Source organism: Bacillus rossius (genome assembly GCF_032445375.1).
Source record: "Bacillus rossius redtenbacheri isolate Brsri chromosome 4 unlocalized genomic scaffold, Brsri_v3 Brsri_v3_scf4_2, whole genome shotgun sequence".
NCBI classification, from domain to species: Eukaryota; Metazoa; Arthropoda; class Insecta; order Phasmatodea; family Bacillidae; genus Bacillus; species Bacillus rossius.
Genome location: NW_026962011.1, coordinates 5,515,229 through 5,530,634, shown reverse-complemented (window position 1 = coordinate 5,530,634; position 15,406 = coordinate 5,515,229). Strand labels below are relative to the sequence as shown.

General features: G+C 47.7%; 1 protein-coding gene across 1 annotated transcript in view; it reads left to right on the top strand.

The window, feature by feature from the left end:
• Window positions 1-15,406, top strand: part of LOC134542276 (furin-like protease 2) — a 562,458-nt gene that overhangs the window by 508,720 nt on the left and 38,332 nt on the right. Inside the window, exons 9-11 of the mRNA XM_063386419.1 lie at window positions 5,345-5,655; window positions 6,551-6,668; window positions 10,115-10,437. Coding sequence (XP_063242489.1) covers window positions 5,345-5,655; window positions 6,551-6,668; window positions 10,115-10,437 — 752 coding nt within the window. The remainder of the gene's footprint in view (window positions 1-5,344; window positions 5,656-6,550; window positions 6,669-10,114; window positions 10,438-15,406) is intronic.

The following is a 15,406-nucleotide window of genomic DNA, read 5'->3' as shown; positions in this document are numbered from 1 at the left end:
TACATGTTCACCAGGGAGGGACCACGGTTTGCTCGAGGTGTTGCTCCCCCTGAGCGCGGGCAGGTGTGCCGGCAGGTACAAGCCGTAGTACCTGGAGGAGTGCTCGTCCACGCTGTACATGTTCACCAGGAAGGACCACGGCTTGCTCGAGGTGTTGCTCCCCCTGAGCGCGGGCAGGTGTGCCGGCAGGTACAAGCCGTGGTACCTGGATGAGTGCTCGTCCACGCTGTACATGTTCACCAGGGAGGGACCACGGTTTGCTCGAGGTGTTGCTCCCCCTGAGCGCGGGCCGATGTGCCGGCAGGTACAAGCCGTGGTACCTGGAGGAGTGCTCGTCCACGCTGTACATGTTCACCAGGGAGGGACCACGGCTTGCTCGAGGTGTTGCTCCCCCTGAGCGCGGGCCGGTGTGCCGGCAGGTACAAGCCGTGGTACCTGGAGGAGTGCTCGTCCACGCTGTACATGTTCAACAGGAAGGACCACGGCTTGCTCGAGGTGTTGCTCCCCCTGATCGCGGGCAGTTGTGCCGGCAGGTACAAGCCGTGGTACCTGGAGGAGTGCTCGTCCACGCTGTACATGTTCACCAGGAAGGACCACGGCTTGCTCGAGGTGTTGCTCACCCTGAGCGCGGCCCGGTGTGCCGGCAGGTACGAGCCGTGGTACCTGGAGGAGTGCTCGTCCACGCTGTACATGTTCACCAGGAAGGACCACGGCTTGCTCGAGGTGTTGCTCCCCCTGAGCGTGGGCCGGTGTGCCGGCAGGTACAAGCCGTGGTACCTGGAGGAGTGCTCGTCCACGCTGTACATGTTCACCAGGAAGGACCACGGCTTGCTCGAGGTGTTGCTCCCCCTGAGCGCGGGCCGGTGTGCCGGCAGGTACAAACCGTGGTACCTGGAGGAGTGCTCGTCCACGCTGTACATGTTCACCAGGAAGGACCACGTCTTGCTCGAGGTGTTGCTCCCCCTGAGCGCAGGCCGGTGTGCCGGCAGGTACAAGCCGTGGTACCTGGAGGAGTGCTCGTCCACGCTGTACATGTTCACCAGGAAGGACCACGGCTCTCTCGAGGTGTTGCTCCCCCTGAGCGCGGGCCGGTGTGCCGGCAGGTACAAGCCGTTGTACCTGGAGGAGTGCTCATCCACGCTGTACATGTTCACCAGGAAGGACCACGGCTTTTCGAGGTGTTGCTCCCCCTGAGCGCGGGCAGGTGTACCGGCAGGTACAAGCCGTGGTACCTGGAGGAGTGCTCGTCCACGCTGTACATGTTAACCAGGAAGGACCACGGCTTGCTCGAGGTGTTGCTCCCCCTGAGCGCGGGCCGGTGTGCCGGCAGGTACAAGCCGTGGTACCTGGAGGAGTGCTCGTCCACGCTGTACATGTTCACCAGGAAGGACCACGGCTTGCTCGAAGTGTTGCTCCCCCTGAGCGCGGGCAGGTGTGCCGGCAGGTACAAGCCGTGGTACCTGGACGAGTGCTCGTCCACGCTGTACATGTTCACCAGGAAGGACCACGGCTTGCTCGAGGTGTTGCTCCCCCTGAGCGAGGGCCGGTGTGCCGGCAGGTACAAGCCGTGGTACCTGGACGAGTGCTCGTCCACGCTGTACATGTTCACCAGGGAGGGACCACGGCTTGCTCGAGGTGTTGCTGTTGGTGAGCGCGGGCAGGTGTGCCGGCAGGTACAAGCCGTGGTACCTGGAGGAGTGCTCGTCCACGCTGTACATGTTCACCAGGGAGGGACCACGGCTTGCTCGAGGTGTTGCTCCCCCTGAGCGCGGGCAGGTGTGCCGGCAGGTACAAGCCGTGGTACCTGGAGGAGTGCTCGTCCACGCTGTACATGTTAACCAGGGAGGGACCACGGCTTGCTCGAGGTGTTGCTCCCCCTGAGCGCGGGCCGGTGTGCCGGCAGGTACAAGCCGTGGTACCTGGAGGAGTGCTCGTCCACGCTGTACATGTTCACCAGGGAGGGACCACGGTTTGCTCGAGGTGTTGCTGTTGGTGAGTGCGGGCAGGAGTGCCGGCAGGTACAAGCCGTGGTACCTGGAGGAGTGCTCGTCCACGCTGTACATGTTCACCAGGGAGGGACCACGGTTTGCTCGAGGTGTTGCTGTTGGTGAGTGCGGGCAGGAGTGCCGGCAGGTACAAGCCATGGTACCTGGAGGAGTGCTCGTCCACGCTGTACATGTTCACCAGGGAGGGACCACGGTTTGCTCGAGGTGTTGCTGTTGGTGAGCGCGGGCAGGTGTGCCGGCAGGTACAAGCCGTGGTACCTGGAGGAGTGCTCGTCCACGCTGTACATGTTCACCAGGAAGGACCACGGTTTGCTCGAGGTGTTGCTGTTGGTGAGCGCGGGCAGGTGTGCCGGCAGGTACAAGCCGTGGTACCTGGAGGAGTGCTCGTCCACGCTGTACATTTTCACCAGGGAGGGACCACGGTTTGCTCGAGGTGTTGCTGTTGGTGAGCGTGGGCAGGTGTGCCGGCAGGTACAAGCCGTGGTACCTGGAGGAGTGCTTGTCCACGCTGTACATGTTCACCAGGGAGGGACCACGGTTTGCTCGAGGTGTTGCTGTTGGTGAGTGCGGGCAGGAGTGCCGGCAGGTACAAGCCGTGGTACCTGGAGGAGTGCTCGTCCACGCTGTACATGTTCACCAGGGAGGGACCACGGTTTGCTCGAGGTGTTGCTGTTGGTGAGCGCGGGCAGGTGTGCCGGCAGGTACAAGCCGTGGTACCTGGAGGAGTGCTCGTCCACGCTGTACATGTTCACCAGGAAGGACCACGGTTTGCTCGAGGTGTTGCTGTTGGTGAGCGCGGGCAGGTGTGCCGGCAGGTACAAGCCGTGGTACCTGGAGGAGTGCTCGTCCACGCTTTACATGTTCACCAGGGAGGGACCACAGTTTGCTCGAGGTGTTGCTCCCCCTGAGCGCGGGCAGGAGTGCCGGCAGGTACAAGCCGTGGTACCTGGAGGAGTGCTCGTCCACGCTGTACATGTTCACCAGGGAGGGACCACGGTTTGCTCGAGGTGTTGCTGTTGGTGAGCGCGGGCAGGTGTGCCGGCAGGTACAAGCCGTGGTACCTGGAGGAGTGCTCGTCCACGCTGTACATGTTCACCAGGAAGGACCACGGTTTGCTCGAGGTGTTGCTGTTGGTGAGCGCGGGCAGGTGTGCCGGCAGGTACAAGCCGTGGTACCTGGAGGAGTGCTCGTCCACGCTGTACATGTTCACCAGGGAGGGACCACAGTTTGCTCGAGGTGTTGCTCCCCCTGAGCGCGGGCAGGAGTGCCGGCAGGTACAAGCCGTGGTACCTGGAGGAGTGCTCGTCCACGCTGTACATGTTCACCAGGGAGGGACCACGGTTTGCTCGAGGTGTTGCTGTTGGTGAGCGCGGGCAGGTGTGCCGGCAGGTACAAGCCGTGGTACCTGGATGAGTGCTCGTCCACGCTGTACATGTTCACCAGGAAGGACCACGGCTCACTCGAGGTGTTGCTCCCCCTGAGCGCGGGCCGGTGTGCCGGCAGGTACAAGCCGTGGTACCTGGAGGAGTGCTCGTCCACGCTGTACATGTTCACCAGGAAGGACCACGGCTTGCTCGAGGTGTTGCTCCCCCTGAGCGCGGGCCGGTGTGCCGGCAGGTACAAGCCGTGGTACCTGGAGGAGTGCTCGTCCACGCTGTACATGTTCACTAGGGAGGGACCATGGTTTGCTCGAGGTGTTGCTGTTGGTGAGCGCGGGCAGGTGTGCCGGCAGGTACAAGCCGTGGTACCTGGAGGAGTGCTCGTCCACGCTGTACATGTTCACCAGGGAGGGACCACAGTTTGCTCGTGGTGTTGCTCCTGGTGAGTGCGGGCAGGAGTGCCGGCAGGTACAAGCCGTGGTACCTGGAGGAGTGCTCGTCCACGCTGTACATGTTCACCAGGAAGGACCACGGTTTGCTCGAGGTGTTGCTGTTGGTGAGCGCGGGCAGGTGTGCTGGCAGGTACAAGCCGTGGTACCTGGAGGAGTGCTCGTCCACGCTGTACATGTTCACCAGGGAGGGACCACGGTTTGCTCGTGGTGTTGCTCCCCCTGAGCGCGGGCAGGAGTTCCGGCAGGTACAAGCCGTGGTTCCTGGAGGAGTGCTTGTCCACGCTGTACATGTTCACCAGGGAGGGACCACGGTTTGCTCGAGGTGTTGCTGTTGGTGAGTGCGGGCAGGAGTGCCGGCAGGTACAAGCCGTGGTACCTGGAGGAGTGCTCGTCCACGCTGTACATGTTCACCAGGGAGGGACCACGGTTTGCTCGAGGTGTTGCTGTTGGTGAGTGCGGGCAGGAGTGCCGGCAGGTACAAGCCGTGGTACCTGGAGGAGTGCTCGTCCACGCTGTACATGTTCACCAGGAAGGACCACGGCTTGCTCGAGGTGTTGCTGTTGGTGAGCGCGGGCAGGTGTGCCAGCAGGTACAAGCCGTGGTACCTGGAGGAGTGCTCGTCCACGCTGTACATGTTTACCAGGGAGGGACCACAGTTTGCTCGTGGTGTTGCTCCTGGTGAGTGCGGGCAGGAGTGCCGGCAGGTACAAGCCGTGGTACCTGGAGGAGTGCTTGTCCACGCTGTACATGTTCACCAGGAAGGACCACGGCTTGCTCGAGGTGTTGCTGTTGGTGAGTGCGGGCAGGAGTGCCGGCAGGTACAAGCCGTGGTACCTGGAGGAGTGCTTGTCCACGCTGTACATGTTCACCAGGGAGGGACCACGGCTTGCTCGAGGTGTTGCTGTTGGTGAGCGCGGGCAGGTGTGCCGGCAGGTACAAGCCGTGGTACCTGGAGGAGTGCTCGTCCACGCTGTACATGTTTACCAGGGAGGGACCACAGTTTGCTCGTGGTGTGGCTCCTGGTGAGTGCGGGCAGGAGTGCCGGCAGGTACAAGCCGTGGTACCTGGAGGAGTGCTTGTCCACGCTGTACATGTTCACCAGGAAGGACCACGGCTTGCTCGAGGTGTTGCTGTTGGTGAGTGCGGGCAGGAGTGCCGGCAGGTACAAGCCGTGGTACCTGGAGGAGTGCTTGTCCACGCTGTACATGTTCACCAGGGAGGGACCACGGCTTGCTCGAGGTGTTGCTGTTGGTGAGCGCGGGCAGGTGTGCCGGCAGGTACAAGCCGTGGTACCTGGAGGAGTGCTCGTCCACGCTGTACATGTTCACCAGGAAGGGACCACGGCTTGCTCGAGGTTTTGCTCCCCCTGAGCGCGGGCAGGTGTGCCGGCAGGTACAAGCCGTGGTACCTGGAGGAGTGCTCGTCCACGCTGTACATGTTCACCAGGGAGGGACCACGGCTTGCTCGAGGTGTTGCTCCCCCTGAGCGCGGGCAGGTGTGCCGGCAGGTACAAGCCGTGGTACCTGGAGGAGTGCTCGTCCACGCTGGCCACCACCTACAGCTCCGGCACGCCGGGCAGGGACCGCAGCGTCGTGACGGCCGACGCGGACGCGCGCCTCCGCGCCGACCAGCTGTGCACGGCCGACCACACGGGCACCTCGGCGTCCGCCCCGCTGGCCGCCGGCCTGGTGGCGCTGCTGCTGGAGGCCAGCCCGCGGCTGTCGTGGCGCGACGTGCAGTACCTGGTGGTGCTCACGTCCCGGCCCGCGCCGCTGCAGCGCGAGGCCGGCTGGGCGCTCAACGGCGCCGGCAGGAAAGGTGCGGTTCCTAGCCCTTGTGCCGAGCTGACGCTTCATGTGGTAGTTGTATCCTGAACTGTTTTGCTTATATATGTTTTGCATATATTTTAAATAAAATCATAAAATCTTTTTTTCTATAAACAAAATGACTTTATTTAATGGTTTTTATTACCAAAAAGACAAATTTTTATGCCAGACTTAGCATATACTGAAAACCGTTTGTTTGTGTTTTTCTGAAAACCTTAAATTTTTAGTATTTTAAAATATTAAATAAAAAACTTATTTTCTCAATATAAAGGAAGATTCTCAAATTTCAGCGTAAAATATAGGTGTGAATATGTATCTTTTAAATTCTTCGTATGTTGGTTAGTAGGTGATTAATGTTAGCAAATACTCAAAGATTTAAATAAATGAAGTAGCTTAATAATAACCCGCATAATATTCATGGATCAACTGTCCTCTATCGGTTTTCCTTGATTTCCCAAGGTGAGTCGTGCCAAAAGCTGGGCCAGGTCCTTACTATACAGACCATAGCCGAGTCCTTTCCCCAACTCCACCTGATACGAAAAGTGTTTGTCAGTGACTAACGGCATAGTTGCCGAAGGGACTTAATATCAAAATAATATAAATAATACTTTTTTCTCTCTCTTTATATGTACGAAGGCGTATCAATAAGTAATGCAAATTTTAAATTTTAAGTAGGAAAATAATTAGTAAAAATGAAAATAATTTCTCAAAAGGAAACAAGGGTGCTACTGACTGAGCGCAAAGCAAGATCTTCTGATTCCAGGTAGTACTTGTGTCTGCTTTACATGAAACTTCTAAAAATAGGGCTTTGCCGTGAGGAAATTGATTCGATTTTCCGTATTTCTATGGCCCATGCCTTGACGCCGGCCCCGACGCCTGGCGCGCAGTCAGCCACATGTTCGGGTACGGCCTGATGGACGCCGGCGCCATGGTCACGCTCGCCAACATCTGGACCAACCTGCCTCCCCAGCACGTCTGCAAGTCGCAGCTGGTTAGCGAGGACAGGTACGTGCTGAAGCCTCGCGTCTCTTTTCGACGTCGGAGCCCGTGGATGGGCGATGAGATCGGAACTGGATCGTTAAGAGGCGACGTTCCAAGAGTTTCGGGTAAGGTAGTGAGTAAGCACTACCCTGGTTGGGATACAACCGTAACCTAACTCGCGGGGCCGTATTCCAAGACGTGCCCAAACCGAATCCTACCAAGGATACCAGTTGGCACCCGTTTAAATAAAACGGTACCCTGCTCGAGGCTAGAAACCGGTTCCAACGCATTCCAACGGACGTTACGCAAACATCGATACAATTTTTACGGCAAAAAATCTAGAGAGAGCAGCACCAATGCCAAAAATATATATATATAACCGCCTTTCGAATTTTCTCAAGTACCTACTTTTCAAAGTTACGATTTTTTTTTGTTGTGTCCATTAAGTTATACAAAATGTATTCCTGGATAGTTTCTTTACCATAAAGTCTCACACGCTTGGTACGTCCCCCAATGATCACAAAACTGACTATACACGAGTTAATAACGCCGTACGCGGGTTCGCCATCTGAACGAAATCACAGAAAAAGTTATCTCTGCGCATGCGCGGAATTTGGGCAACAGATTGGCAACGGAGAGGACACCAAAAATCTTTCTTTTAAAATAAGGGACCAGCCGTGTCCTAACGTGCACAACTAATACTGTTAGGGTAGAGGTGTAGCGTGTTAAACACATAAACCCTTATGTTTGTGCCTTGAAATACCGGCCGAATGGAATAAATCGAGTAGTGAGGAGGGAATGGGTGTACTTCGAGAAAACAAAACTGCTCATGACAAAGCCCACCATCATGTTTCCCTCTTTAAAGGTACGGGATTCCAATCCTTGTTGGGAGGGGAATTATCTAACCCATTCAACCAAAGTCTTGATTTGAGATATGTGTGCGTTTTCATGAAAGTGACACCAATTTGATGCACCAAGGTGAACATCGATATTTTGTTCAAAAACAGTTAATTTTTGATAGCCATCATTGGCTTCTTTCACAGTAGTTTTTGTCCGGACTAAGGAAAGATCATCCTTGGACCAAATTTTTACCTTTTCAGAGAGCCCCACTTTGGTCAGTTCTCGGGCCAACTCGCGTTGGCCCGGACTAACGTTTAGTCTGGATAATGGGGATTATAATATTCGTACTAGACAAAAGAAATCAATTTGGTGGACGAAAGAAAGAAGTCAACGATGTTTTCAATGTAATTTTAAAAAAAATTCAAAAATAAATTTGCATGGGAAATAGTTCGTCGGGAATGCTAAAACGAAATGTTTGATAATTTTAATATGTTTACAAATATTTGTCTCATCACATTGCGAACAACCGACACATGATCACAGCCTTATGTGACGCGACGCAACATAAAGTTATTATAGTGTAATCCATATATTTTAATTTTACGTAGTTTAAAACGCAAACTGTATGCTAAATACATGAGTTTGGCTAAAATAATACATTAAGGGACAGTAAATATACATCATTAATATAATTGGTCTACTCATAGGTGGTCAGTATAAGTATTTTATGGCGTGACATAAGTGGTCGTGTTTAGATAATAAAATCCAAATATAATTAATTTTATTCGCTCATTGTAAGTTTTTAATTCGATTTTTATATTTGCCAAATGTTTAAAGTAATATTAATAGACAGGTATTAACGATGAAGTTGATAATTGTTATAACTACATGTATATATTAGCTTGTGCATTATGTTAATTAAAAAATAACTATAATCGGAAGTATTTTAATCTTTCTACACGAATGTTGATTTTACTGCGAATATGCAAGACAAAAATGTGAAATTATATCAATGCATGAATTGTTTTTCAGGGATCTTAAGAATGAATTTTTCTCTGATACATTTTGAGGAAATATTACTATTATTCCAACATAATAAATATTGTGTGTATTTGTAGGAAAAATGTACAACTCTAAGCACGAATATATACATACATTGTAAATACGTTTTGAGCCACATTATGCTTGTATGCAGGGTGCCAAACGAAAGCATAATGGCATTTATTTAAGACTATTGTGCCTCATTATGTTTTATGGCACACTCATTCTGGACACAAAAAAAATTGCTTTCATTCACGTAAAACAGGAAGTGCTCACAGAAAAGTTCTTATTTTACAGTATTTGTGAATATTTCATTTTCAACATTTCGCGTTTGTGCATTAGAGTGTACGCGTTGTTGTCAGAGGTACGCCGTGCTCATCGAACCGAACAGTTAAGTGCACGTCGGGGTCGTGTCCATGTTCTCCGCACCGCAACCAGGGGGGGATCACCAGTCTGATTGGCCGGTTATCAATACCTAGTCCGGGAGACGCGTGCCTGGATTCGGCCCGAAGGGACCCGTGTTCCCGGCACAGTAAGCTCGTGCGATCCAGTTACGTCGATAACCTGGCAACTGTTTGCGTCCCTTTGAGTCCAGGAGTCCAGCCCGAACACACTGTTAAAAATCTTAACCTTAAATGTTTCGAAGAACGCTGGTTTAAAATTATCCGGGCATATTCGTAAACGTACGGCCATCGTTGTAAATGCACGGAACGCAGAGTTCACTTTCTTTGAACATGAATCCAAAAGAATATTCTTGGAACATTAACAAAACATTTAAAAAAAACTGGTTATGTCCACGCTAATAACATTCATATTTTGTACGTGCGTCTGTTTTGACTTTGTTTAGACAGAAACACACAACTCGGAAGTAACTTTACAGCGTAGTTTTGCATGAAGATTCGGTTATTTAAAATTACGAAGAACTCTTCGTTTATTTCAGTTAAATTCTTCGTTGAAAAGTCCGTAAATAAACTATGAAGTCCAACAGTGCAGTCGTCGGCGTTTCCAAGGATTCTGAGAAATGCAGTTCGTCAAAGTCGAAGTCGTTTAAATCTTACACCACTGCAAGGCTCAATAGTGTAGGTGAATCTGCATTGACATACACATTCATGTACGTCTCAAAAATATATCACAAAAGAAACTAGAATAATGTGTAACACAGGACAGGTAGACAATAAAAAAATGTGTGTTCGTTCATTTTTAAATAAAATAATTTGCATCCCCAAGAAAGCAAATCTTTTGCAATTCTGAAACCTTTTTAAAGTTATTACTCTCACAAACCTTACAGAGATGATATTTTGTCGAACTTCAGTACTTTGCTTAAGTATGTATTTTATGCCATGGTGTCAGTCACCTCTTAGTGGATCTGTTGTAGGCCAATCACAGGAGAAGTCTTTCTATCGGGTTTCGTGTAATTTGAGAGGCGCGAACGAGATTTGGGCATGGTGAATCATGGTGTCAGAAAGCGGTCACCTCCTATTGGTCCTGGTGATTTGAGCATGGTGATCCATGGTTTGTGGAAACTGTCACCTCCTAGTGGTCGTGGTGTCGGCCAGTCCCAGGTGTGAGTGGTGGTGCGGGCCGCGCAGGGAGATCGACGCGCGGCCCGGCTCGACGCTGGCGCTGCACGTGGACGCGGACGGCTGCGCGGGCACGGCCGCCGAGGTGCGCCACCTGGAGCACGTGCAGTGCCGCGTGTCGCTGCGCTTCTCGCCGCGAGGCAGCCTGCGCCTGGTGCTCACCTCGCCCGCCGGCACCGCCTCCACGCTGCTGTTCCGCCGGCCGCGCGACACCGCGGGCTCCGGCCTCGACGACTGGCCCTTCCTCAGCGTGCACTACTGGGGCGAGCGCGCGCGCGGCCGCTGGACGCTCAGCGTCGTCAACGCCGGGGAGCAGGAGGCGTCGCAGCCCGGTCAGTCGTCCTGCTCTCTTCTCTTAGCCTCCCTCGGCTGCATATGAGTAGCCGGGTAAAGCTTCCTTCTTTTTCTTGTGCTCTTTGTTTGGATAGCCTGATAGAACATCCCTAAATTTTGCACTCCTCTTTTGGTGGATTTAAGTAGACGGTTAAAGCTTCCCTCATTTCTTGTACTCTTATTTCGGCTGTGTATAAGTAGTCAAGTAAAGCTTTCCTTTTTCTTGTAATCTTATTTAGCTTTATATAAGGAGTAGGGTAAAGCTTCCCTCTTTTCCTTACACGCTTTTTTATGGTTATCTGGTAAACGTGCATCATTTTTTGTACTCTTTTTTTTTGGTTTATTTTATGTAGCCTCATAACACTTTCCTCTTGTTCTTGCACTCTTCTTTATGGTGGGTTGAAGTATTTTATAAACTTGCATATTGTTTTGAACTCTTTTTTGTTTGGTGGATGTAAATTGTCTGTTCAAATGTTATTAGTAGTATGTTTTGGGGGCGCCGAGCGCAGGCTTTAAGGCTGAGAAGCCAGAGGAGTTTCACGCACGAAAAATTGTCACGTTCCGGTAGCCATATTTGATGAGCGTAACGGGACACAGCGTAACGGGACAAGCAGTACCTTGACCTTTAACCCTCAAAACTTGTCAAAATTGGGCCAAATTTACCCAAAATTCCTCAAAATTCACCAAAATTTCAATTTTTTTGGAAAAATACCGCCAAGAATTCTCAAAAAATGCCACAATTCTAAAATTAGGATTTCGAAAATCCTCAAAAGTCGTTTTACCTTAGAAACCACGAAAATTCCTAAAAGCGGCTTAAAAGTCCTAAGAGCTAGCCGCTTTAAGCCGCCGAGGTCATGACCTTGAAATAAGGATGCCATGGCTGCCATCTTGGATTATGACCTTACCACGTTGCAATTTCCGTTACGCCCTCCATCTTTAAAATCTTTATTTATTATCCGATTTTAATGAAAAAAAATTAAAAATTATTAAAAAAATTCAATCAATAAAATTTTAATAAACATATTTAAAAAACAAACATTTACGACACGGAGCTCGAAATCCTCGGTTCGAACCCGGTGAGGGCAAAAAAATTTAAATGGCGAACGATCCTTCCCCCGTGGTGGCTGCAGGTAGAGGGACCCCCACCACTTTTTTAATAGCATATATATCGCCAGTAAGTATGACGTCATGTCCACCATCTTGTCTTCATTGCTGGAAGACATCATCATGTTATCGTCTGCTAGAATGTGCTGACACCATGTTAGTTTAATTCGTACCCGATAGAGTGCAGTAATCATATATTATTATTGGTGTGACACCCGCCATCTTGTCATTTCGACGCCATCTTGAAAATCTGTAATTTTAATGCTAGAGATGCGGGAAAAAATTCAAAATTCATTAAATAAATTGGCAATAAATATACTGATCGATTCAATCTATTCCTGTCCTTCGTTCGATTCCTAGACGATGCAAAACATTTAGTTTTATGTAAAAAATAATAATTTTAATAAATAATGATCAAAGTCCTAAAATAAGCATAGTTTCGAAATCAACCATCATCCTATAAGCCATTACGACCGCCATCTTGGAATCGTGTAATTATTTAGCTAGAAATTCGGGAAAAATTCCAAAATTCACCGAAAAAATCACACATTACTTTACATATTGAATCGATATTTGGTTCGACCCCTGGGTGATACAAAAAAAATATATGTAAAAATACCTCAAAAATTACAGGTTCGAAAATAAAACACTGTAAGTTCTTTCTCAAACATAATATTTATTAAATAATTTCTATTCTACTACAGGATCAGTTGCGAAAGCCAGCAATCTGATAATCATTAGTTCCGCATCGGTGTGCAATGACTAATTCTTAGCTCCAATCGGTTTATACTAGACAGAGACCAACCAGAACCTTTACTGACATAGTCCTCCTCTTCTTGGCAGAGTTTCTGGATACCGTGTTTAACAGATTGCTTCACATCGTCAGAACTGTAAAATTGTAACGGTCGATGTCTTGAGAGGACTTCTTCTCTAGGTCCTCGAACGGAAAAGATTTACCATATAAACAGTCAAGCCACAAGTTATAATTTAAAGGTCCGTACGCTGTTACTTCATCATTAAGCTGATTGATTATGTTCTACCTGATATTCTCAAGAAAAATAAAAATGTATTTAGCTCCAAATGGCTTCAAGGCTCCAAATGCTCCAAAAGGCTCCAAAAGGCTCCAAATGCTCCAACAGCTCCAAATGCTCCAAATGCTCCAAAAGGCTCCAAATGCTCCAAAAGGCTCAAAATGCTCCAAATGCACCCAAAGCTCCATCAGTCACTGACTCCAACAGCTCCAAAAGGCTCCAAATGGCTCCAACAGCTCCAAAGGCTCCAAATGCTCTAAAAGGCTCCAAATGCTCCAACAGCTCCAAATGCTCCAAAAGGCTCTAAATGATCAATCGGCTCCAAATGCTCCAACAGATCCCTCTTCATTTGGCTCCAACTGATTTCAATTACTTTTTTTATTGAACTTGGCTTGATTACTTACATGTCTTTATTAGTATACATTTTAACAGGCAGTGGTGACGTTTTTTACACCTTTAAGTTATAAGTTTTATTTAGAAATCAGATTTAGAGAAGTGGTAGATACCATCTTGAATAAAAATATATTTTTAATTTATCTTCAAGTTTATACACATAAATTTAATTTATGCCATTATTGTATGTAGCCAGCTTCCCTCAGTTCTTTGAATATGAAGGATATTTCTTTAATGTTCGAATAGTTTCCTGCACAAAGCGAACCATGTAGTAGTCTCAGCCTGTCAACCAATATGTTAGGATCTTCCCATGAGGTATAATCAATCTCTTCTGCTACGTTCATCATCCTTGCATGTTTATAATAAATATTATTATCTCTGGTGTATTTCGTTTTAACACCAACCACAAGGTCACTTTCGTCATCGTGCCAGTGATTATCACAAGCTTGATCAGGATAATTTATTTTATTACGACGTTTCCATCGTTTTGGTCTCAAGCCACCATCACAGTCTTCGCTCTGGCATGCTTTTGGTGCTTCAGCACAGTACTCAATCATGTCCACCTTAGATATGTGAGCACAGTCTTCAATCATGTCAGCATCACAAGCTTGATCAGGATAATTTATTTTATTACGTCGTTTCCATCGTTTTGGTCTCAAACCACCATCACAGTCTTCGATCTTGCCTTCTTTAGGTGCTTTAGTACAGTACTCAATCATGTCAGCCTTATATGTGTTAGAACAGTCATCGATCATGTCAACCTCAGATGTGTCACCACAATCTTCAATCATGCCAGCTTCAGATGATTCATCAAAGTCTTCGGCCTTGTAAGCTACAGGTGGTTCTCCATCGTTCACATTATCATGGAGACGACTAGATATTGGAGTAAATATCTTTTCATTTCTAATGTGGTTGCAACTTTCTTCGTATGTGTTAAATTTTAAATTATTATTATTAAGTTGATCTAGATCAGTATTTTTAGCATTAGCTTTTTCGCCTTCGCTCCTCTTCCGCGATGTTGTAGCCCAGGCTTCGTTATCTTTAGTCATCTTAATTGTACAGGTCTTGCTATGTCTATCCAAGTAATATCTTCTACCAAAAGATTTCTGGCATTGTCTGCAATGAAATGGTTTTTGACAAGGACCCAAATTACACTCGCTTCTCTCATGTCTTTTAGCATTCTTTCTCAAGGTAAACACCTTGCTACAGTATCTACAGTGATGACGTTTTGATACAGCTACAAATCCCGAATTAGGATTCATATTAGTTACTGAAACTAATGCCAGATTCAAACTAAGAATTTTAAATTAGATCTTTTACTTAAATAGAATTTTTTAATTATTTCATCAGCGAGAATTAATTTATCTCATGCAAAGGTACTTGTTGCTAGTACTTCTGCATTTCAACAACAGATGTCGCCACATGTTACTTGAAGGTAAATAATATTTAGTTCTTTTATGCGGGATGCGGGATGCTCACTAACGATCGCAAAAGAAGGATGGCTTCGCTAGACTCCAAGAAGAAGGAAGTTTGTTCTTCCAGTTAGTGTTTCTCAGATGTCTCATGGCATATTATTATATGACTGAGTAATTGTTTTTATTTTTTAATTCCACCTGATAAAAAAATATCGCAAGTGCTATAATTCTCGAATTAAATGTAACTCCAAATAAAATGTCATGTCTCATTTGGTAAAAATTCCTTCATGGAGAGATCAAGTGATCATCTGTAACCAGAAGAACTCGGAGAAAATCGTCAGATTTCTAGCCAGGAATAATCGGAACTACTTGGAGAAAACCATCAAAAATATTGTCAAGTATAATCAGGAGCACACGGAGAAAACCACCATAATATTGTCAAGAATAAACGGAACTACTTGGAGAAAACCACCATAATATTGACAAGAATATCCAGGAGCACACGGAGAAAACCACCATAATATTGTCAAGAATAAACGGAACTACTTGGAGAAAACCACCATAATATTGACAAGAATATCCAGGAGCACACTGAGAAAACCACCATATTATTGACAAGAATAATCGGAAGCACACGGAAAAAACCGCCAAAAGTTTTCTTTGATAACACAAAATTACAGAAAAAAAATTAATAACAAATAAAAAAAGGATAAATACAAAAACAGATTCTGGCTTGTACTAGAACTCTAACTTTGATCAACAACGGGAAGTTCACAAGCTAGCAGAATCTGTTTTTGTATTTATCATTTTTATTTTTTATTTTTTATTAATTTTTTTCTGTAATTTTGTGATATCAAAGAAAACTTTTGGTGGTTTTCTCCGTGTGCTTCCGATTATTCTTGTCAATAATATGGTGGTTTTCTCAGTGTGCTCCTGAATATTCTTGTCAATATTATTGTGGTTTTCTCCAAGTAGTTCCGTTTATTGTTGAATATATTACATCTCCCTCTTTTTCTGATCGCATT